General features: G+C 31.9%; 3 protein-coding genes across 5 annotated transcripts in view; all 3 read right to left on the bottom strand.

Annotated features, from left to right (window-relative positions):
* Positions 1-2,619: 2,619 nt before the first annotated feature.
* Positions 2,620-10,683, bottom strand: LOC111707323 (coiled-coil domain-containing protein 102A). The gene is made up of 8 exons (XM_023480408.1): positions 10,486-10,683; positions 10,130-10,206; positions 9,109-9,244; positions 7,148-7,227; positions 5,124-5,232; positions 4,772-4,897; positions 4,246-4,323; positions 2,620-3,165 (listed from the first exon to the last, which is right to left on the bottom strand). Exons 1-8 carry the CDS (start codon positions 10,657-10,659, stop codon positions 3,064-3,066), a joined length of 882 nt encoding a protein of 293 aa, XP_023336176.1. The 5' UTR covers positions 10,660-10,683; the 3' UTR covers positions 2,620-3,063.
* Positions 10,684-13,726: 3,043 nt separating this feature from the next.
* Positions 13,727-24,629, bottom strand: LOC111707303 (trypsin-1). 3 transcript variants are annotated; one of them, XM_023480397.1, is made up of 15 exons: positions 23,348-24,627; positions 22,787-22,850; positions 21,200-21,249; positions 20,970-21,037; positions 20,533-20,550; positions 19,214-19,290; positions 18,829-18,902; positions 18,678-18,774; positions 18,370-18,411; positions 17,731-17,787; positions 17,362-17,433; positions 16,185-16,250; positions 15,706-15,709; positions 15,241-15,321; positions 13,727-13,878 (listed from the first exon to the last, which is right to left on the bottom strand). In XM_023480397.1, the coding sequence occupies exons 1-14, from the start codon at positions 23,767-23,769 to the stop codon at positions 15,287-15,289; spliced, it is 1,146 nt and encodes a 381-aa protein (XP_023336165.1). In that variant the 5' UTR covers positions 23,770-24,627; the 3' UTR covers positions 13,727-13,878; positions 15,241-15,286. The 3 variants fall into 3 exon arrangements, 2 of the variants coding, with proteins under 2 accessions (XP_023336165.1, XP_023336157.1); XM_023480389.1 differs by having other exon boundaries at positions 15,706-15,762; positions 23,348-24,626; XR_002766410.1 differs by lacking the exons at positions 13,727-13,878; positions 15,241-15,321; positions 15,706-15,709 and adding an exon at positions 15,737-15,762 and having other exon boundaries at positions 17,362-17,446; positions 23,348-24,629.
* LOC111707167 (probable GH family 25 lysozyme 3) overlaps positions 24,398-24,734 on the bottom strand; it is a 2,614-nt gene continuing 2,277 nt past the window's right edge. Inside the window, exon 4 of the mRNA XM_023480221.1 lies at positions 24,398-24,495. Within this exon, the coding sequence (XP_023335989.1) occupies positions 24,398-24,495 (98 nt within the window). The remainder of the gene's footprint in view (positions 24,496-24,734) is intronic.

The following is a 24,734-nucleotide window of genomic DNA, read 5'->3' as shown; positions in this document are numbered from 1 at the left end:
GTATTGGGGTGGAGAAATATCTACTGTGTATACATATTTATACTAGTTTGCGAGGAAATTTTAGCAAAATTGAGTTTGTTCCTGGAGGGCAGAGAACGAAGAGATCTGGGTTAGAATTGATCCAAACAGAATTTAGATTAAAATTATGCCAAATTCTATTATAAAATGAAATGTTGAGGATGAATGCAAAGATGATTTTTATCTTTAAAGCTAAAAAGTAATAATATAAAATACACATGACAAAACAACAATAAAAAAATTATGTTATTGTTTTTCGGAAATTATAAACCTGAGGTCGGATCTGATGAATAGGAAAAAAGTGCAATCTGCAAAGGGTGTCCCAAATACACTCTTATGGCTCTCAGCATGATTTTATTTTTTATTTTTGACATTTTTGTGACATTTTTATTGATGTATATACCAATTAGATTGCACAAAAAATGAGAAAATTGTGACAGATTGAAGTTTGCCTATTTGGATTGGTTGTGTTAGTAGATTTGTTTTCTTTGTTTTTTGTCAATGTTTTGTATTTAATTAAGGTTTCAAAACAAGAAAGTTCTTAAGAACGTTCAAAAATTTCTTCATATTCATGAAGGTTCATTTTTAGAATCTTCATTTTAAACTAAAAGCTCAATATAGAAGTTGTTTAGTAAAAAAGAGCAAAATCAGTCATGTTAAATCCATACAAAAAATTTCTGTTTAAAATGGCTAAGATTTTCTGTTAAATACGTATTTCAAAAGTACTTTCACGGGATTAAGGAGAAGGATTGAAAGCTGAATTTCTCACAATTTTAGAGTATATGGATGCAAGAATACTCCAATTCGCTAATGTGCTCTGTTTAACGGTATATCCTCTATAGGCCACAAAACAAGATTTATGGTGACGATAAATCTTCTTCAGGGTCTTATTTAGTACTTTTAACCATTTAAAAGTTTACATTCTGTACACTGTGTATACCATGTACACACGTTTTATCTCTCACCATTAAAAGTGGATCATGTAAGTCCTTCCCAGCTAACCTTTTAGACATCTAATCATGCAAACACCTTTTTCTGTAGAAGGGCTGTACATTTACTTAAATCAATCGATCTAACTTTAATATTAAACATTATGAACATTAATAAACTTTGAAAAACTGAGATTTCTCTGATTAATTGCTATTACTATTATCATCATTACATAGATATTATTATTTAGGGAGTTAACTAATCTTGAAATATTGAATGCGATTAATGATAATAATATAAAAACTTGAAAAAGAGAAATGGAATTAATGTATTTTTATCTCAAACTGCAGAGATGGCGGCAATAGAATTTAATCAATCATTTTTCATGAATTTCGAAAAATATTTTCCTTTACAAAAAAATTCAAGTGGAACCCATTATATTTGAATGAATTAATACAAAAAATTTATTGAATTACAGATTGTCCCCAAAGTAATCGCTATCATGGTTCAATTTTTTTCTATCGCGCTGACATGAATCGACCCTTATTTTTATAAATCTGATAATGCATTTTTTCAATAAAAGATGTGTCTTTAAAGGCCAATTCTCAATTTTTGTTCTTCTACACTGACCTAAATGAATATAAAATATTTTATACAAACCATTGTTTGTAGAATATTATCGTGCTTCAGTTCATTGCTAAATCATCCGAAATAAACAATAAGGGTCGGAGAAATACTGGGTAAAGATTTGGAGAAAGGGGAGAAAATATAATGTTTAAAAGCAATTGAAAATAGAAAGATGTCGTACAGAGAAGATTGTTCTTTAGAAGATTAGAGTGTTGTCTTGGAGAAACAATTTTTGAAGAATAGAATGTTTATAGAATATACATATTGTTGCTTAAAAGAATATACTGTAAAAGTTAATTGTAGTTCATGAGAATAGAATTGTGGTTAGGGGAAAATATCGAAGATGAAAGGATACAATTTAGAAAAAATTGACGAGGACTTCGTTAAATTGATCAAAATATCTTGAAACAAATGAATATATTTACTAACTTCTAGCTAGGTTTGTTTATAAAATGGGTTGAGTAGTGACAACAATTAGCACTGACCATGACTGCACTTAAATAATTTAACAATATATTTGTTGTATACAGACCCTTCAATAGCAGGGACATTTTGAGTGACAAATGATAATGAAGTAGTTAAAGACTAATTATATTCATTATCGCTGAATGGTAGAAATGGTAAATGATAGAAAAATATCAAAAGAAGAAAACTCAAGAATTAAAAATAAACACGTTCAGAATATGTTAGTTAACAGTTTATGCATCAGTCTCGATGATGTGTTGAAATACTATTGCCTGTCAAACTGGGAATTTCCCGATATTTTTCCACATTCTTCTCAGGATTTTGTTTATCTATTTTGAAACCATCCACCAACAGTAATTATATACATTTGGGATTTAAGAATTGAAAAATACGTTAAGTCTTGGCTGATTTAGCTAAAATCCTCTTAAGCGACGAAATAATATAAGTTATCTTTGACTTTCCAAATACATTAAATTCTCACGTTAGTCTTAGAAATTTTGTTCATTTTATAATATTTACATGTTCATATTGAAATTCTTTCTTAGACTGAACAGAATTATAACATGCCATACAGAAAGATCATATTTTGTTCTACTTTTTATTTTCTATATAAGTAAGCAAATGATACTTGGGACCGAATTTAATGAATTTTAGCTATGTCGCTAAACTACAAACTGCATGCAGGTTCAAATTTGAACCACCAATTCAAAGTTTAAGATTAGGGAAGAATTTGATCTGAATTCAAATTTGAACCGGCAGTAGACAGTTCAAATTCAATAAATTCGGTCCGAGGAATATAAGAAGTATACTAGTTTTACAATATTTAAACATTTAATTGTAAAAATCAAGGTTTAGTAAGATAACGAAAGTTTAAACAAGTAATAACAATAAAGGAAAGTAAGCTTTAATTTAAATCAAATTTATATTTAGAATTGAATAATTGCAATCTGCAGAACGTTTCACATTAAAATTTACAAACTCGATGCAAAATTTTTTAGTTAAAGAGGGTACAAGACTGTTAGTTTATTTTCTTGCACGAGCTGCTCTCAGATCTATACTCTGTTTAATTTTTCTTAGAGCATCCATCTCTCGCTCCAGTCTACCCTCAGTGTCATCCAGGCGAGCCTATTATAGATATTTGTATTATGTTTCTAGCTGAAGGTCCAAGCGTTGCCCTCAAAAAAAAATTTGTTTAGCCTATGTCACCCCCAGGCTACCCAAGAGTGTCCACAAACAAAATTCAGTCCATTCAGTCCAGCCGTTTTGCCGACTAAAGGGAACATATATACGATCGTCTCGTTATATTATATAGAAGATATAGATAATAAGGATCATTTTTTTATATGTTAACACTTTAAAAATAATTTTCCCCTTTTTAACCAAGTGTTAATTAATCACTTTTAATTAAAAGGAATTGAGCTGTTGCCACAAACTCTGGTTTTCTAATCCATATATATATATAAGCTATATTAGCTTAAATATTTTATGAATTAACTATGAATTCCGTTAAATTACATAATCTAAGTTTGAAATATCAAAGGTTTACAACTTTACACCATCAGGTTGCTAAGATATAGGGATTAAAATATTTGAGTTTGTGACAGAGACTCATCCTCGACATTTTTAACATTTTCATCATAACTGTTCTTAACCCTATAAAGGCTGGGGGGTCTGAATCTATGTATAGCCCTAGAAAAAGGCCTTAGAGAAATGGTTGAAATGCATGTTCAATTTTTCATGGCCAGCTCAAAGAAAAAAATTAGACCGATAACTTTAATAGTTCGGGTGCTTGGGAGGGTGCAAAAAAATGCCTAAAAAAGGGTAAACAAATTTTAAACAAACATCAAAGTGTGACACGTGTTTCCGCCCTGTATCCTACCCTATAAATTAAAAACAAAATATTTTTTTTTAACAAAAAATCCTTTAAAGTGCTAGGCCAAAAAAAACTGCTGGGGCGCCCCCCCCCCTGTAGTTTAGGGTTAAACACGTTTAAGAATTTTCTTTTGGTCAAAATAGCTGAACCAAATAACCAAACCAAAATTAAAAATTAATCTTGCAAACAAATTTGTGTATTACTAAATTAGAACACCCAGGCCGAAAACGAGAAAAGTGGCAGGAGTTTATTACTGTTTTGTTAAAAGTTCATGATCATAACTTGAAGTCCTTGTTTTTCTAGTTTATAAAAGCTAAGTGTGTTGATATTACCTGGATTAAGAGTGTTTGCTTCTTCATCTTTCTCTCCATTTGTCCCTTGTCCTCCAGACTATACTGGAGACAGTTCATCTAACAATTGTACACAAAATAAGAAAGATGATCATTCAAAAAGGATTATTTGTGTTTTTTTAAGCCCTTTATATAATCAAGTATCTCCCGAATACAGAAACCCAAGACATTAAACCAGTTTCTACTGTTCTTGTCTTTTTACAATTCCACTAAAACTGAAAATGTTATAAACTATATGTTGGAGAACCAAGTTAAGTACCCGGTTTTTATAAAGTTTTTTTTGGGGTCTGCAATCAAAAAGTTTTGTAATTATCTTCCCAAATAAAAGGGTGACAGAGGTAAGAGGGACTCACTTAAAGTAAATTCCACGTAAGATTAAAATCTTATATGTTTTAAATCAGTAGAAGATTATGTACCATATTTTCATTAGCCAATAGTAATTTTCTAAAACTTAAAAGCCAATTTTTTTAAACCCCTTGTGTGAATTTTTTTTATATTTATACTTTACCTTTCTATCCATGTTTTTCAGCTTTTCATTTACAGAGTCCAGTCTCGACTGAGCAGCAGCTGCCCTATCAGCTGCTTGTCGAAGTTCAATCTGTCGAATCTCGAGTTTACGAGACATTTCATCCGCCTGTCCAATAAAAATAATTTCAGAATACTTCAGAAACTTATCACAATGAATAAATATGTAGTAACTGACATTGTTAATTGTAAATCGGAAGGACTCATCTTTATGTTTTTTTTTCTTCTTCTCTGAATAAAAATCAGATGCATTTTTATGTAGACATGATTATTTGCAATTTAAACTGTAAACTGTACCAACTTACCAGCTTAGTTTTCGGAAAGCGTTACAATACCTTAATATTTGTAGAGAATGCCATATTGTGGGCTAGATCTAGCTGCTGTTCCATCTCCTCTATAGTCTGGTCTGCTAGCATAGCTCTAATCTCAAGCTTCTTTACTTCACTGCAAAATCATAGCATTTCAAAATGAAGGAAAGACCATGACACCCTGACCAAGAACAAGAACTTAAAAAATGAAAGGTCAAACAAAAAGAAAATGAAAAAGAATATGATGTTTTAATAAATGAAATATCTACAAATGGCTAAGATTCTTCTCCTTTGTTGAATCTGACAGGATATTTTCTATCTGTGTTTTACCTTGTAAATCAAATAGATTAAAATTACACTTTTTCTGGTCCTTTCTCTACAGTTTTATCCGAGACAGAGGGAATGAGAAAAATGGATAAATATATTCTATAACTAAACATGGATTGCCATCATTATGCCGTACTTGAGTGTTAAATTATCATTTGATATATATTGTTACTTTTGATTATTTGAGGTACAAACCAGTTCTCTTCAACTTGAACCGGGGCACAATAGCGTCTTCCTAATTTGGCGACTTCTTGCTATTCATTAAATCTGGTTCATTCTATCATATATTCATCTAATAAGCTTTATTTTCCTATTCTATTTTCTATCATGATCTTGTACCTTTTTTTCTCTTAACAATTCTATATTTAAGTTTTCTATATCCTTTTCATTTTCTATCAAAATGATCTTTACTTTAGTTGACTCAATAGTTTTCCGTCAGAGGTGAATACAGGGGGGGGGCTATGGGGCTCAGCCCCCCTGGGAAAATGAAATCTATTATTTCTACGGAGTTTGAGAGTAATTCAGCAAACTACACAAAAAAGAAAAGGCATTCTGTACCTAAAAAGTACTAACCATATAAGAACGAGAACATAAAATTTCATCCACATGTGTTATGTCCCATTCCCATTTTAGCCTGTTTTCCCCCTGTTTGATCCACATCTTGCCAAGAAAGACGATCCTTAGTTTTATTATGATGATACAGGGTGTCCCACGAAACATGACAGTTGATGAATAGTTTAGAATGTTTTTTTCCATTATTTTTTAAGTTGTTTGATACTTAAAATCAATAAAAATATTATAACGGAGTCATGTTATATTAAAATTGATTTAAAAGTAAAATATAATTAAGCAAAAGATTTGTTTAACTAAAAATAACTATTTATCAAATGTAATGTTTCGTGGGACACCCTGTATCATATTTCATCCACATGTGTTAGTCGTCTTCCAAGACACTACACCAAGTTTTTAACTTTCCCATGCTTCCCCTTCTGGAGACAAAAACTTTACCCCCCCCCCCTCCTTCTATATGCTGTCGCATATGTTGAGACAGTAAAGTCTTTCAGGTGGACTTGATTTTTCTAAGTGAAAATCCTGTCTTTGGAATATATCTTTTCAAAAGTAAAAGAATACCTCTGAACATTTTACAATTTACAATTTGCAATTTCCCAGTGCCCCCCTTCAAAGATTTTTTTTTCGGGGGGAACCCTGTGTATGCCCCGACTTGACAGGGTCTTGTGAAGAACCAGTCAGGACGTCCTAAAGATGGTTTGGGGGGGCCTGTGTACGCCCTGAATTGACAGCGACTGTGAAGAATTTTTATATCGAAGCACATTTTAACATGTAGTCGCAAAAAAAACGAAAACCACGTATTTGATAAAAAAAGTTTTATTTCTAAACTGAGATATCCTCGATCTAATTACCTTGCTAACCTATCCTTCTATAATATATCTTTATTTTTCTTGTCTGAGATGGCTGAGTGAAAAATGTGAAAGTAAAGTTCTAAAGCAATAATTTTACATATTTTATGAGTAATTTTCTATTTTGAGCAATTAAAATACTCACTTTTAATGCTAATTCCTTAAAAAAAATACGTGGTCTGTGGAAGTTTGACCCCCCCCCCCGGGCCCGGTCAATACCAACATATTGTTTTAGTTTTGAATACATACATTTGAATATCTCATTTTTAGAGGAATTCATGGAGCTCGGCTAAAGGTGACAATTACCTGAGTTCTTTATCAGCATGCTGGCTTGCAGTACATAAGTTCTCTGATGTTTCAGGAAAAGATATTCCGACTCTCTCTAGCTAATAGAAGGAAATTGTATTGTATACCAAGAACGGAAACAAAATCTTCCAATCTTAGAAAGAAAATTATTTATTATTTCCAGGATTTATGTTGGTCAAGATATTATACTCTAGGATCCTGATTCAGATATAAATCTTTTCATGAATTGAAGTTCAAGTTTGGAAAAGAATAGTCATTCCTATATATTTGTGTCTTTTACTGGTAGACTAGATGGACGCTCAAGCTTCCTCAACTAAATCTTTAATAACTCAGACAGTGTTCGACCTGCAGCTTTGAAATTTTAGGTCATGAATCTTGGAGTATTTCCGCGCCGGCATGCAAAGTTTCAAGGCTGTAGCTCAAAAACTCTAGGCGTGAGCCGAATTGAGCCAAATTGCTTCAAAAATTGCACCTTGTCTTGCTAGACTATATGCACGCTCAAGCTTCCTCAACTTCAATCTTTAATAAATCAAAAAGTATCCGACCTGCAGCTTTGAAATTGTAGGTCATAAATCTTGGAGTATTTCCGCGCCGGCATGCAAAGTTTCAAGGCTGTAGCTCAAAAACTCAAAAAAGTTCAAAAAAAGGCTGCCAATTTTGTCTCCAATTTGTGCCAGTCGCGTGTTGCAATGTAAAAAGTCAACCAGTCTCCATGCTTTAGCCCGAACTCTAGGCAGGGGGCATGAATACGGTAACAAGCTCAACTTCAATCTTTAATAACTCAAAAACTATTCGACCTACAGCTTTGAAATTTTGTATCATAAATCTTGGAGTATTTCCGCGCCTGCGGTCGGTCGGATTGCTTTACATACGTAAACCCGGGGGTCGCGGGGTGCAATCATACACAGGCTTAAGCTTCCATATATTCTACCTCCTCAACTTCAATCTTTAATAGTTCCAGTCGGATTGCTATACATACGTAAACCTGGGAGTCGCGGGGTGCAATTTAAATTTCGACGATATATGATTTTTATTAATATTAGATTTAGTAGTTACTGGTAAGCAAAACAAAAATTAATTTTTTTATGTTTAAGAGTATTTAAATAAAAGATTTTTTATATAAAAGATTTGAGAGAGCAGTGTCCGAATTTAATGAATTTAAGCCGCGTCTCAAATCCCCAAAAAACCGGTTTCAATTGAGCACCGGCTTAAATCTTGAAGCATTGAATACAATTTTAAGTAGAACCAACCATATTTTAGCCGCGGCTCAAATGATTTAAATTCGGCCTCGCCCTCAGGTTATTTATCACAATATTTAAATTTATAATCCCTATATCTTAGCTACCTGCTGGCGTAAACCTTTGATATTTCAAATTTAGATTATTTGATCTCGCAGAATTCATAGTTTGAAATGTCTAAGGTATACGACATTGGGTTGCAAAGCTATTAAAAAGGTATTATAAAATGAGATATTTTTGTGAATCCTATTCAGTTAATCATTTAATACTTGTATAATAAATCTGTACTGAAATTTAGAAAATGTGAATTCTAAAATTATATTAAAGATTACATTAAAGACCTAATTCCACTAAATATGGTAAAAGTAACAAATACATAAAGGAAGTTTGAATACTAGTGACCCGATTCACAACGATACCTTTTAAACCTTTGTCCGATCCAGGATGAATAAGATATCCTCATTCTTCTAGCAGAAAAATGAGTACGGTAGAATCTAGGTTTACCATCAAGTTTACTCGCAGTTTCCATGGACTAAATTTACAACTTAAAAATAAGAACGTAATCCTTGGTTCAAACAAAGTTAAAAGTGTACCGTTGTAAATCTAACTATCCAGTCTAGAAATGGAGGGTTACCACAGATTACGTCTACATTCCCTTTAAGTAGCCAAAATAACTCACTGTTCCCTAACACTATCTTTAAAAATAGCCTGAAATCCAGATACCTCTGACTGAAGAGCCATCTCGCGAAGTTTTAAATTATTTATTTCCTCTGTAGCAGACACAAGTGCTTCCTCCTTCCTTCTGCAGGAGATCTGATTCCTCATCAGCTGGTCTGCATTCAGGTCCAATTGAATTTTTCTAAAACACATAAAACCTATCAAACGAATTATTTAGAATAATTGAATCATGCATGAATTGCTTGCACTATACCTTGATCGTTTTTTTATGATGTCTGAAAATAGATTTTTAAAAGTAATGATGAAAAAATTCCTCAAGATCAAAATAAAAATAATACAACTACTCAAATCCTTTTAAGCCACTTATTTTTGAGAAACTGATCACTTTCAAAGTAAATACTCTGTTTACTATTCTTTAAGGCGTAATTTTCAGTGCCTCTCTATTCATAAGTCTGTGGCATATTCGATTCACAACAGTACACTTTAAACCTTTCTCTCATCAAGGATGCGGAAGAAATTATTTTTATACTTTCGAAATTTTGTGCTCACAAATTGTATCCGCAGAACCTATTACTGATAACCTTTTAAGTTGTATGTATTTATATTTGACCAATATTATTTTTTTCATTTTCCGCGAGTCACAGAAAATTTGAATTTACATTTGAACATTTAAATTTTTAAACCTGAGATGTTTGCATGCTTTAATTCAGCGTTTTTAATGATTGCACAGATTGTTTTATCATACGCAGGAAATCTTTATTTTTACAACCGTTCAAGAAATTCATTGAGCGAAGAGATAATAGTGTCTACGATACAAAGTTTTCATATTCTGTTAATGATCATATATAATCATTATGAATATACCGTTTTCATACAAAATGAACTATATTTCTAGATAAAAAAAAAGCAATAATATCTACGTCATTCTTAATCAGGCAAAGGTTTTAAATAAAAGAATAAATTGTAAATCATGCATATGCTATTACATGAATGGAGGGTCACTTACGGTCTACAGTCCCTTTAACCAAATTTGTTAAATGTAGTTTGTTAAATCTGAAAAATTTACCTGGTGTGAATAAGTTTAGATAATTCTCTAATCTTTAGTTCTGCAGCTTTAGTTTTTTCTTCAGCTTCGTGTTTAGCCTAAAGGAATTAACAGTAAGAGCAACAATGAAAAAAGGTAAAAATTGGAATAGTTTCATGAAGATTCAAACATTTTATACTGAATAACAAAAAAAATACTTTTAAGGTTGGCTATTTTTATTGCAATTGGACTAAGTATAAATTTAAATAAGTGATGTGTTTGTTTTTATTGAAAACTCCGAGCATTTTGTACTTAAACAAGACAAAGTGAGCACTAAAAAAACAGACCTGCACATCCATATAATTTTTTTTTACGTGATAAATGTATTTTAAATGCACCTTTTCAGCCTCCTCCATCTTCAACGATGAATCCACGTTTTCTCGTTTCAGGAGTCCTATTTTTAGTTTGAGAGTATCCATAGCATCTCCAGACCAGTTGACCAGCATAGCTGGGGTTGTGCTTGGAATAGGTGGAACCGGTGGATGGGGTGGACCAAGTTTCATAGCACTCATTTTTTCTAAAATTAATGAAATAGTTTTTGTATTTATATTTGAATTATCCAATACTAACAGTTTGTGTTCTATCAAAATTGTTTAGGACTCATTGCAATTCCAATTCAAGAAATTTAAGAACCATAAAAACATATTTCCTAATAGTAAAATCTGTATTTTATATAATTTAGTTTGCAGTCTGCATTTATCTATTTAAAGATATATTGTCATGCAGTGATTACTATATTTGCAATCAGAAACATATATAAATCGTTCAATACAGGGTGTCCCAAAAAACATAGGAATTCAGTGACGAATTCGATATCGTCTTTGTTATGAATTAGTATTGTAATACCTTTTTTCAAACCCATAATATTATTATATCTGCTTTTTATTTTATGAAAACGGTAAATGGCTGTAAAGATGTGTCTATAATGTTTCCGCAAGATGAACAGTGAAGACGGACAAGTTTACTCAGTTTGTATACTGCAATTTTCTTATTTTACTTTATGTACAAGAGTGTGCAGTCAAAACATAAACAAACAAAATGTGAACCTAGCAGACGAAACTCTTACAGATTACAGCTTTCTCAGTAGGTATCACTATCCTAAATCAAAGAATTATTTAAAAAGACGATATCGAATTCGTCACTGCATGAATTCCCATGTTTATTGGGACACCCTGTAGTATAACTTTACTTTGCCCTTTGTAATTTCTGCATAGATATGACTTTTGTTAAACAATTTGATTTTAAATGGTGTTTGTTTATAGTTAACTATTTCTTTAGGAAGGCTTTATATCTGTAACTTTAACCATTACCCACATTCTTTCATGATGGCGGCAAGGGGCCTTTAAACAATCGGAGTGCGCCAGAAAAAAAAGTAAAGGAAATTTGAGAACCTTTCCCCCTCCTCCTGGCCAAACCAGAAAAAAAATCTTGATTTTTTCCGTCTTTAAACACCCAGAGGTATATACGTTCCTATTTAGCAATTACATATTACCATCTGAGTCTGAGTACTGTATGTAGTAACTTAACAGCAGTGGCGCAACTATAACGGACGGGGGGCGAACCTGATTTCGCCCCCCCCCCCCTCTACGTATTTCGTCTTCCTCTCGACCCCCCTCCTCTCACTCGACTCTATCATGATCAGGACTGTGAACCATCCTTTAATAAAGTTTTGCCAATTCAGAAAAAAATTCCGTCATTTTTCTTTGGCGCTACTAAATGCATCATTTCTAAAAGAATTTCTTACTATTTTCTCTATTCAGTTTGAAGACAGCCAGTGATACTTGATTTATTCTCTCACAAAAAATCTATTGGCAGGGTGAGTCAAAATTGAACATGGATTATCAATATTTTAGAAAAAAAAATTCCACAAAAAAAATATGTTCGGGTTTTTTAGGCATAGCAAAAAATAAAATGTGAATAAAAACATTCAAAAATATTTTTGGAACTTTTCGCGAGACCAAACTTTTTTAAGAAATAAAATTTTTTGAAAAATTGTTGGGAAAAGGTTCATTCTTTTGTTTTTCAAAATTTCATCAAAATTCATCAAAAATTTAATGAGATCTAACAACAAAAAAGCCAATTATTTGCATTTTTGAAGTCATAACAGTTCTAAGGTTATAATTTGATAACATTAACTGCAGATTTACACTCTAAATTTTTTCGGATTTTTTGTCATATCTCATTTAATTTCAAATGTATATGACTATTCAATTTTGTATAAATTATTTGTTTCAGAAAGACACAACAGCAGTAAAAAATGGAATGTAAGTAAAATGACAGACATAAACTACTTCCAGTCGTCTCTCTGAAGACTTTTGATTGCTCATCCTTTGTGGGTAGCCCTGCAATTCGTATATATATAAAGCTGAAACCAAATTTGATTAGTGGGACCCAAGAAACTGTGAGAAGATGACATTTCAGAAATCTATATTTTGTATTGTTATAAAGCAAAACATTTTACAAGTAGCTTGTAAATTAACTGTAAATCAACTGTAAATTAACTGTAAATCAACTGTAAATTAACTGTAACTCAACTGTGTTCGTTTACACTTGCTGTGTTTTGTGTTCATTTTGCATTTGACTATTCAAAATCAAATCATAACTTAAGAGTTCGAAAGAGTTTTCATGGGCAGATACATTGGGGGAGCGTTGAGGCAATTTATCAACCCTTAGGCTTTTGGGAGGAGCTGAACAATTTCCATATACAAACCCTTTAAGTGACTTAAAGAAAATTAAGAGAAAGTTTTAAAATTCAAATAGTAAAATAAATTTATTTTCATTAAAAAATAACGTTACTTTTTAATTTAATTCTAGGTTGTTTTTTAGAGGCAATATAAATGGTCACTGACAAGGACAAGGCCTTGAACTTTATTGATATTATGATTTCAATATTAGGTTGTTAATTTTGAATAAAAACCTCCTAACAGTCTTCTCTAGTAACCCTCTAGTTCTTGTCCTTTTTTTAAAGCTCCGCTAAAACACCACTTTTACTTTTGGGCATCATGCACACTTTAATAACAACAGAAAATCAAATTCATTTAACAGTCTTATTTTCTTATACTTATTGTTCCATGGTAGTTATTATTGGTGTGTTCTGGTGTGCTTTTAACTAACAAGTTAGTGTCGTTTTTATTCCATGAGAGGTTGGCCGTTGGAAACCATGGCTCGTTCTTATATCTCTGTTGTCCTTATCTCGTTAACAACTTACGATATTTGACTTTCAACTATCAACAACACCAATTTAAGAGTTTTACATTTGTTAAATGTGAACTTGTAAATATAAAAAGAATCAACTGAACTAGGAGAAGAAAGGAGAGGAATGATGATGCGCGGAAAGCTAGGGAAATAGGAGTGGTAAAAACCGGTTTTCTACGTGTAGGTTAGCTAGAGCTGACCTTTCCTATACTCGTACCGGCTAGTTTATATAAACATAAAGATATGCAGAATACAGGTGAGCTTCTAAAACATTTAGATATCACTCAAGGATAATTTATATACATCAACATACCATAGATTGATAAATTTTTCGATAGATTATGTGCTGCATTTTTAACACGATTTACATTATTATCAAAGATATTAATATATATAGATTTTATTTATACTATTCTAAATAATATTGGCTAAATGGAGAAATCAATAAATATCCATAGATACATAATTTAAAATTTAAATTTGAAATCAAATCAGGAAGAGCAGAATGTGCAAGATTTGACTTTCTTCATGATCCACTGAAATAAAGGCAATTTTAAGACGACATTTATTCAGTTCACAAAAAAATAAATTAAATAACATACAGGAAACAAGTGACAATGGTCATAACTGGGGGAGGGGGGCAACGCGGGACATGTGTCTCCCCCTTCCCATTTAAGATTAAATTCAAGGTGAAATAGTTGGGTTTTTTTTACTGTGTAAGAGAAGAGGATTTACCTATTTACCCATGTGCGCCCCCCCCCCACGTGGATTTGACGGTTCTATCAATATTCCAGAAAACTGTGACTTTCGATCACAATTTGTCCTAATAAACATCATTTTGTAGCCTTTTTTCTTAAATCCTTTTTTGTTTGCATATGCATTTTGAATAAAAAGTATTAAACAAACAAATCCGTAAGTTTAAAGATTGTTTAATTATAGACCAACCAAAACGCGTGTAATTTCAAATAGAAGAAAACGAATGCCTCTAACTCTGCTTTGTCCGGTGTGCCTCCAACATAGTTACAAATACTTTTTGTAACCGACCTGCAAGTAGGGCTGGGCAAAGCTCTGTCAACAAAAAGGAATTTTTAAATTGTTAACAAAACCGGATTAGCCATTTTTGAAAAAAAATAACGATTGAAAACGAAAACGAAACAGATGTGGTTTTAAAAAACGGCAACTTTCGCTCTTTCTTCTGTAAAATTGCATGAAACTTGCAAAATAATAAAAATCATTCTTTGCATTTTGATGTTTTAAATGTCGTCTTCAGTTCTCCCCTTTTTATATACTGGAACTTATACATTTTTTTCCAATTTGTTAAAGGCTTGTGCCGTAAATCTAATTTGATGAACTAATTGGTATGGCAAATTTTAGAGTTTTATCAAACCGTTAACGGTTTCGCCGTTAACGACTTGACAAACCGTTAGCGAAAATATCTGTAATTAAAGAAAAAAAGTTCGCGCCGTTAATAGAATTGAGATCATTAACTAACAGTAACTTTAAAAAAACGGGAAATACAGTTGACGAAACGGACACGTTTTTTCTTACCAGTAAAACTGGCGGCTACCTGAAATTATATTGGTTGGAAGTAACCGTTAACGAAACGGTTAGAAAAAGTTGAAAACTTGTCTGTCCTATGCAAGTAACTCACAAAAAAACAGAAAATCATGTACTTCATTGCAATAATAGATGAACCCTAAAAGTTTTCGTAGGGGGGGGGGGACCATTGGCAAAGCCCTCAATTACACAGTAAAAAATCTTTATTTTACCTTAAAAATTGATCTAACAGGGGGGGGGGGCACCCTGGTGCCCAGTTTAGGCCCTGTGGAGTGTGGAAGATTTTCATTGCTCAAAAAACCTCTATTATTTTTGTCATAAAGGAAACAACTAAAAAATACCTTTAAGAAGAATGAAAGCTTTGTGTAAATTCCTGGATAATCGGGGTCAGCACATCCTATACCCCAGGATACTACACCAACCTTAACACAGATCAGATTATCTGACAGCCATAATTCACAAGAATTATACTCTCACGATAGCAATTTAGTGCTAAAAAATACAGGACATAAATGATTAATTGACCTAAAAAAATGATAAGATAAATTATATCTACCTCTTAGAAAATTGATAATACGCATTTTACTTTAAAATTGACTTAAAAAATAAGTGTTTAATCCTTATTTAAATGAAAAAGTCCGTTATTTTTTATTATAAAAAATGTATCGTCGATCCTAGTCCTATGATTTATTTTAACTGTACAATTTAATTCAACCAATTCCAAATTGATAATGATATTTTTTTCTTTGATTTAGAATGAAAAAACAACTGAAATAGTATTTTTAAGAAAAACAGTTGATATCTACCTGGCTATATTTACCAGAACTGGAATTAAAATGAACAAGAGGTCCCCCCGAATCTCCCTTTAAGATAAACATTAAAAATACCAAAAATTTGTTAAATAATGTTGACAGGGTATCGTTATATAATTTAAGAAGACGAAACTTTTTAATTGAGGAGTTTATTAGAATTTGATTAACACGAATTTATTACGAAAAAAAAGAAAGAGTATTCTTATAAATTATCAAAGTTGTATTTCATTTGTTTTATATATAAATACAATTAATATAAGTACACTATGGTTACACTTTTTCATTTTTCCTCAAAAGCAACACTTCCTGGCTTTAATCTTACGCTTTTCATTTTGTTAAACTCCTCATTTTAGGTTTAGGTTTAGGTTTAGGTTTAGGTCTATGTTTAGGTTTAGATGCAGTAATTTCAAGCTTTTTACAAAGCTAATTGTGAGAGTCTCTTAATTACATATTTTGATTAAGCTTGACTTTACCTGACAAGAATCTTGATTTGGTGCATTTGCGCATAGCATTTTATTTGTAATCCATTCTCTTTTGTACTAAAAGATATCAAGAATATTGTTATTTTGATAAAAACAAAAATCAGAGTATAAAGCCTTTAAGCTGTCACGGTATCTTTTTAAACGTGTAATTTGCTACAAAACAATGAGTTCTTGCAGGTGCATCTAAAAAACGTCAAAACAAGTTGGCCGATATTTTGTCGTAACTAGGGTTTCCAACGAACGAAAAGTTTCGCGAAAATTTTCGGTCAGATTTCGCAATTTTCGCGAAAATAAATGAAGCAAAATTTCGAAATATTCTAAATTGCGAAAATATTTTCGTAAAATACGAAAATTTCGCGAAATGCGAAAATTTTGTCGAAACTATGCGTTTGATAGCTGCAACAATTAATTCATGAAAAGAACTTGTGGAATTCTCTGCTCTGATAACTCAATATTTGAAGTTTTATTATGTCATATTAATAATTTCTCTTCATCTACTTTCATAAATGTTTGATGAAGAGAATTTGATTTCCCTAGCTATCTTTTTTTTTCCGAAATTTTCGCGAAAATGTCGCCTTTTTTCGTAAAATTTTTGCCTTTTCTATTTCGCGAAAATTTCTCTTTTTTTCGCGAAACAGACTAAAGCGAAATTTCGCGAAAAAAGCGAAAAAGTTCCGAAATGGTCGCGAAAAAGAAAATTTTCACGAAACGATTTTTTTCTTTTCACTGGAAACCGTAGTCGTAACTCACATGACTAAAGAGAAGAATATTGCTGGTCGAAAGACGTTTTTTTGCCACAAACTCAGATTTTGTAATCCCTGTATCTCTGCAACCCGTTGTTGTAGACCTTTTACCTTTCAAACTAAGAATTCTGACAGATCAAATCGTCTAAGTTTGAAATATAAAAGGTTTACAGCATAGGGTTGCAAAAATAAAGTAATTGGAAAATTGGAGTTTGTGGCCTAGTCTTTTAAATATTTAAAATTCTATCAGAATTTCCATTTGATTTGCTGCCTCCGAGTTTATTCGATACGACAAACACAACGAAATTAATGTAGCTAAGACAAATATATTTTGCAAGAACGCAGGATTAACAATGGTTATTTATTTACAAATATCGTAAACATTTTTAGTGGAATTTAAAATGTTTAAAAGATATGCTGATTACCTTAAAATTCTCTCTACAACTCTTCATGGGGATTACGCTGACGTCTACTTCGCGAAGTACCTTGCTGCCGCCCTATCATTAATTTCTGAGAATTAATTTTTATTTTTATCATATGTAGTTTTTATATAGATCATGTTTATTAATAAATTTTTTCGGAAATAAAAAATATATCCAACTAAAAGAATTTTGTTCGCAATACTTTTTGGTAAAAAGTGCCATTATGACCGGTCCTAACTGTTCCCGCTGAAACTTGAATGTCTTCAAAATCAGAAATATTTTTGAGATTTAGAATAGAAAAAAGTAAATCTCAAAATATTTGTCAAATTACTTAATAGATTGAATATGTGTTCTTGTTAAAGTTATGCTTACATCCCCTCCATCGTATAGAAGACCCCAACCAGACACCTTTACAGTTTCGCCATAGTACTAAACAAACATTAAATGAAAATAAACGTTTCCATTTTGACATACCAACTGAATTTTTATAATGAAAACGATCTTTTCAGCTCGGCTTTATAAATTCGCCAAATGAATGATGACGCATAAATGTTGAATTTTCTTTGGATTTTATTTATACAATAATAAAGCATTATATATATATAAAGGCCTGCAACTCAGAAACGGTCTTCTATATATAAATTTGGCTTGTCTGTCTGTTTGTATCCAATAAACGTCAAAACGGCTAAACCGATCGGTTTTTGTGGGACATCTAGGGACCCCAGGGAAGGTTATGAATGATTGAAATTTTAAATATTTGTCTCCATCAAAATTCGATCGTCATTAAATTTTTTTTAATTTTGAAAATCCGCGAAATTTTTTGTGAAAATCCGCGAATTATTTTTGTTTTGTTTTACGATGTACACAAAGAGAACATGTTCACAATTAATTTAGGAGATGGGCGCGAAGCGCCCTCTAAGGCTAGAAAGAAGGGCGCGAAACGCCTTGAATTTCTAGTAAAACAAATTTTAATGAATGGAAATTTTATTGCGTTCTTATACCATGTCTTACCCTCTTAGGTGATTCAGGTAAACAAATCGGTCGAACTGTACCCTGAAAAAATCAAGAACAAGTTTTTGCTCCATCCGTCCTTTTTTACTTCTCTAAAGAGATTGTTAACATTATTTCAAGCTTCCGATAGAAAAGAACCGGAATTTATTACCCTCTAAACCATTATTTGAGTGTCGATGAATTTAAAATTCAAAACAACGTTCAACGTTACTTTTCTGCTTGTTTACAATTTCCAAAGTCTTGAAAAATTTTCAAAAAATTCAAATTTTAGTTTAAGATAAAATATGTATTGAAAGATTAAATTTTACCTTGAATTTTTTGAAGTCAATTTTTTTCTTTAACCGAATTAACGCAATATCATTGTTTGTTGTATCTTCATCATACTTTTCATGAGGGATAATTTTGCTAAAAAAGTTCATATTATAATTTTTTCCACCTACTCCCTTATAAATATCTGACCTGACAGGCATAATTTCTGATTTTGAATCGTTAGGATCTGATACGTCATGATCTCCGATACTTATAAACACGGTCTAAACACAGAGTAAAAAGGACAAACAGAAAATTTTTATGGGTTTTGATTCAATCTTGGCATTATCAAGAATAGGAAAATTCTTATTATCTAAGTTTAGCCAGGATTGGTGACTATCCATACTGAGACGGACGAAGAGGGCACTTCACCTCAGAATTTGATAATTTTTTTGCATATTTTATACTTTTTAATGCAATCGTTTCATGTATTTTGATTGGGGAACAAAGAAAAATGGCGACATGAAAAACCAAAATAAAAATAAAGATTATACTAAAAAAGGAGATGAAAAGTGCCCCAGTATATTATACTCACTGACGGGTCGTCTGTTACGCCGTTGCTATGAACACAATGTGCTGCTGTCAAAATCCATTCATCACATAAGACAGAGCCTAAAAAATGTATTTAAATAAAAAACGAAAAAAAATATTATAAGAAATAGTTAAAATTTACCACTGATAGACTGGAAAATAGGAAACCTCATTTTAAAAGTAACACTGTATACATACACCGTACATACAGTGATACCTAAAAACTGTGGAATATGAAGACGACATACGTTTATATATATATATATATATATTTACTTTGCTTGTCAAAAGCAGCGCCATAAATTAACGGGCTAAGGGAGGCAAGAAAAAAAAAAACTTCGGACGTGCAGACGGAAATAAATTATAAAAAACTTTGTAAAAAAAACTTTGCTTTTCTGTTTGTTTGTTGGTGTTTATCCAATAAAAAACGGAATGAACCGATCGGGCAAAAAGTTTTTGTGGGCCTCACAAACCCCAGGAAGGTTTATAGATGATCAAGTTTTCAAAAAGGAATTGACTCTTTTCATGGATATTCAAAATTTTCAAAAATTTAATAAAAATCTACTATATACTATTGAAGGAGGCAAATGAATTGACTCTTTGCCACAAACTCTGATTTTTTAATCCCTATATCTTTGGATTCCAACGTCGTAAACTATTATTTCAAACTATAGACTTCTGTTAGATCAAAAAATATAAGTTTGAAATATCAAAGGTTTACGACATTGGGTTCCAAAGATATTGGGATTAGAAAATCAGAGTTTGTGGCAAAGAGTCAATTCATTTGCCTCCTTCAATAGTATATAGTAGATATTTATTAAATTTTTGAAAATTTTGAATATCCATGAAATTTGATTTCATGAAATCCACGATTTTTTTTTGATTTTTGCTTTACAATGTATACAAAGAAAATGTTCACAATTGAATTAGGAGATGGGTGCGAAGCGCTCTATTAGCTTTTTGTTTTGTTATAAAGCAAGTATTTATTATAACTTATTTATAGTTGAAATGGGTACGAATGTACACTGTGCACTGTGTTTTTTGTTCATTGGACTATTTAAAATCATAAATTTGGTGTTCTTCCTATTCCATAATTTTAATCCCATCTTTCAATCACCCATTTATCAATCCCATATCTTTCAAGCCGATTTAGGTAAAAACTAATTTTTTCTTGACAAATTGATTTATCCGTTTCAAAAGTAAATTTAAATTCGTAAGATTAGAACAGTTATCTGGAGTTTTATTTTTGCCAGTTTCATTCAGATATATAAGATTTCATTCATATATATAAATGTTATCTCAGATATTTTCTAGTAAAGCTACCTCCGCAATACCAGAATCCTGAAAACAAAACGATTTATTAGTTTTATCAAAATTTAAATGAATTGATTAAACCATGAATGCTGTATGCAAGGATTGTAAGGCAAGGAAAGTTATTTCAGAAGTGTACACATCTTTTGTACTGCAGTGTACTGTCTCCATGGGCGGTGATGTAAACACAAGACAGATGTCGAAGCCTGAAATGGGATCCATCTTTCACATAAAAAATCAATGAAATATTCTAGTCATAGGAAACTATTATGTGAATTATCAAAATTTTCAAAATTTAATGTTTTAACCTCCTCGGATACTAAACGAACACTGATTCATCTATTCTTGTTTACAAATTTCACCCAAAGAGAACTGGTTTCAATATGTACGCAGAGTATACACGACCGCAATAAACTTACTTACATTCTTGGCTGTATGTATTTGCTGACCTGTATTATCCTGCATAGATATCTGCCAGGGAAGAGAGTGAGGAGCTGCTTCAACTCCATTTACAATCCTAAGAAAATTAAAGAACAAATGCAAGGGCGTTAACCAAACCCATCCCCCCAACCCCCACTCACACGCCCCACACCCCTCGATTCTCTTTCAAACAAAGACAAAACAGTAAATAGATCGGTAATGTACATATAAGAAGAAAATTAATAAAATTTTGTTAAACCTTGTTCCTTTTTTTCCAGGATTAGGTAGACCGCACTCACAGCTCTTATCCTATAGAACATTCATAACTTCATTTTTACTTTTTATCTTTTCTACTCCAGAACTTGTATTATAATAATATGATAGCAGTAGATATTCATTACTGCCTAGTTATAGTCTTGTATCTAGAATTCATTGTAAATGTACTTTCAGAAATCCTATGATGTAATGGGGTTTTTTGTTACTATAATTATTTTTTATTTTTTCTTCTTCCTCCTTATCTGCTTCTCTCTCTCTTCTAAACCAGATCAGTGCAGAAGTCCTCAATTAGTAATCACCGCCACCCAAATGTGTTTTGTGGCATGCGCGCTCCTCAAATTGGTAATCTCCACCACCCCCATTTATAGTCACCGTAAAATCTTGTTTTCTGAGATTTAAATTTAATGCATTTTTAACACAATTTTCGACATCTATCGAGGATTCATGGCGTCTGTATTGACTTAAACTAAATTTTCAATTTGTTTTCAGATTGGTTTGGTCAGCAAAAACTGAGAAACAAGGCATAGTTTATTTTAGCCAATCTTAGATCTAGTTCGCTGATTTAATGACTGCATTTCATGATTGGAGTTAGGATACTAAAAGGTCGGGCTGCCTGTTTGCTTAAAATTACCTCACCCCAGCCAAGTAATATCTATCTCCATTAAAAAGATATTTTTTAAAACCCTATACAGTGTTTAGATTTTTGTATTCCCTACTCGAGTTCAACATCTACAAAACAAAACTAATTACATGCATATAAAGAACAAAATTTTTGAAAAAACAGTCTCATCGCGCCCACGAGTGAGAATGAAGTATAAAATTCACTAATTCGCCATAGGCCCATTAACAGAGGTCAATATGGTCTTATTTCCAAGAAATAAACGATTTAATGTTAACATTTTTATTTATCATTACAAATTGACGTGGTGCACGATTACACGTTTGGGTGGGAGTGATTACTAATGGGCTAATTTAACTCCGTGAATTTATATGGGTTCTACTATTTTAGGTATAACCATTTTCTCCTTATATACGCAACAGATAAAAGAAAACTAGTAGCCCTAGCAGCAAGTAAAACCCTGAAAATTTGCCCTAGTGAGAAAAAAAATTGGTCATCTGAAAAAATAAATTTTGACATGAAAAGGAAAGTTTTTTTTATCTTTTTTAATTCTTTTTACCCAAAAATGCAGCATCCAATTAAAACCCAAAAAAAATGTTTTGGTACTCCGTGCAAACAAAGCTCTTGAAGGAATAAAAAATGTTGATGAAAGAGAGGGGGGGACCTGTCATCAAAAGGCGTGTTTTTATCCTTTTTGATACTTCATACTCAAAAATTCAGCTAATTAAATCCTGCAATTTTTCTGTCGCACCGCGCAAACATATCTACTTTCTAGGGTGAAAAAGCCTACATCTGAAAGATATAAGGTTCTTTATTATACATTAAAAGCTAAACAATATTTTTTTTCAAAATAGTTTTTTTTTTGAGGGGGGGGGGCACAATGTTCTTTAGGTGGTGCACAAAAAAATAAACATTCAGAATTGGATCTTAAATAATTTTGTTACTGTGCACCTGTTTAATATTTTTCCATATTCCATCCAGGGTATTAGTCCACTTATCAAACTTCTCTTTTCTCCTAAATTCAATATATCTATAAGACAAATTATTTTTAATTTCAAATTGGACATACCACAGGGTGTGCCTAAAAACTGGAGAATGAGATCCATGCAAAGACTATTTGGTTTGACTGTTGTATTAAACATGCCTCTATAGTAATTTTTCTCATAATCATTCAAATTGGCTGCAACGTCGACAGCAAGGAACTTACATCTAGCATTAAATCAAGCGATAACTAGATAACTAAAGGAAAAGTTTAGACATCTGATCTTGAGACCAATCCACAAAACTATTTTTGAAGAAATTAGTTTTCTAAATAATATAACCATGCAACCCCCTTATTCCTAGTATACATTTTAAGGTAATAAAACATTTAACATTCAAATATGTAATAATACCATAAAAACGAGGAAAATGCATTGTTATAATTTGTATAGATTTTAAGCAAAATTATTGTTGAACAGCTTGTGAGGCAATTTTTAGTCCCCCGCCCTTGAATATGCTTAAAACGCTGACCTTTGTTTCCGATCCGAATTCTTCTTAGATTTCGGTTTTTTTAAAGATTTGGTCACTTTTAATTTTGTTTTACTGGTTTTTTTCTTTCGAGATTTAGCAGATCCCTTTTTTCTAGATCTTGTGGAGTTTTTCTTTCTAGATTCAGTGGAGCTCTTGTTCCTAGATATAATGGAGTTCTTCCTCCTATTTTTAGAAGAGTATTTCTTGTTAACTATATTACTGTTCGCTTTCTTTTGGTTCTTATTATTCTTTAACCGTTTTTTGATTTTAGATACTTGTTTAGGTTTATCATCTTTATATTCCTCGAATTCTCTCCCTCCACTGTTCTGATCAATCGAACTCTTTATATCTTTATCACCATAAACATCTAATATCATAACTAGGACAACAAGAGAAAGAAGAAGATGTATACTTCCGGACATTTTATTTTAAAATGAAGTTGTCAATTAAGAAGCTAAGATAAAATGAACACTTGTTCACCTAATTCTACTGCTTTGTTGGAACTTTAAAGTAAGATACGTCAAATTGGAATAAACATCAGCCAATAAATATTAAATCAACATAAAAATATGTTTGAAGGGATTAAAATTGAAAAAGAACCTAAAATATTCTTATAAATTTTGAGCTTAGGATTTTATGCACATTGAAACCCGGAGAAAATTTAATACAATATGACTCACTCTTTGCATACATTATTTAAAAAATGTAATAACAAAACAAATGTTATGACGTACCTCAGAGGGGGGTGGGTAGGATAGGCGGTGCGGGGGAGGGGAGGAGTATATTTTAAATCATTCTCCTTTTTTTGGCTACCAAAACATATTTGCTGTTACTAGCTCTGCTTTCAAGTTTCCCTTCGAAATAACAATTTTATCCCTTAAAATATTCAAACGTTTTTATCAGTTTGTATTAATGTATCAAATATGCAAAAAAAATATTTCAAAATAGGAACAAATACAATTCAAAAATCAAATAAAACAAAATTATGGGGCAGGACGCTCATCTACTGCCGGGGAACCTCTTTAACTCCTTTAACCCCGAGCTGGCTCTTTAGGACGACCTCTTCCTCGTTCTCGTCACGCGATCACTTGATTTGACACCTTGTAGCCTTCCCGCCTCTCCCCTTCCTTCTAGGATAACTTCCCAATCTGGAATACACATATTCCATCTGTTCTTTATTTCTGGTATCAATGTTCGGGCATGACTAGTGTAGTATTATTTCACAACTTTCCTCAACATCTATATATAAATTTGGCTTGTCTTTGTGTTTGTTTGTTTGTTTGTCTGTCTGTTTGTTTGTATCCAATAAACGTCAAAACGGCTGAACCGATCGGGCCCAAATTTTTTGTGGGACATCTAGGGACCCCAGGGAAGGTTTATGAATGAT

This window comes from Eurytemora carolleeae, unplaced genomic scaffold, assembly GCF_000591075.1.
Source record: "Eurytemora carolleeae unplaced genomic scaffold, Eaff_2.0 scaffold39, whole genome shotgun sequence".
Classification (NCBI taxonomy): domain Eukaryota; kingdom Metazoa; phylum Arthropoda; class Copepoda; order Calanoida; family Temoridae; genus Eurytemora; species Eurytemora carolleeae.
The sequence above is the reverse complement of the archived record's forward strand: the minus strand, read 5'-3'. Positions and strand labels throughout refer to the sequence as shown.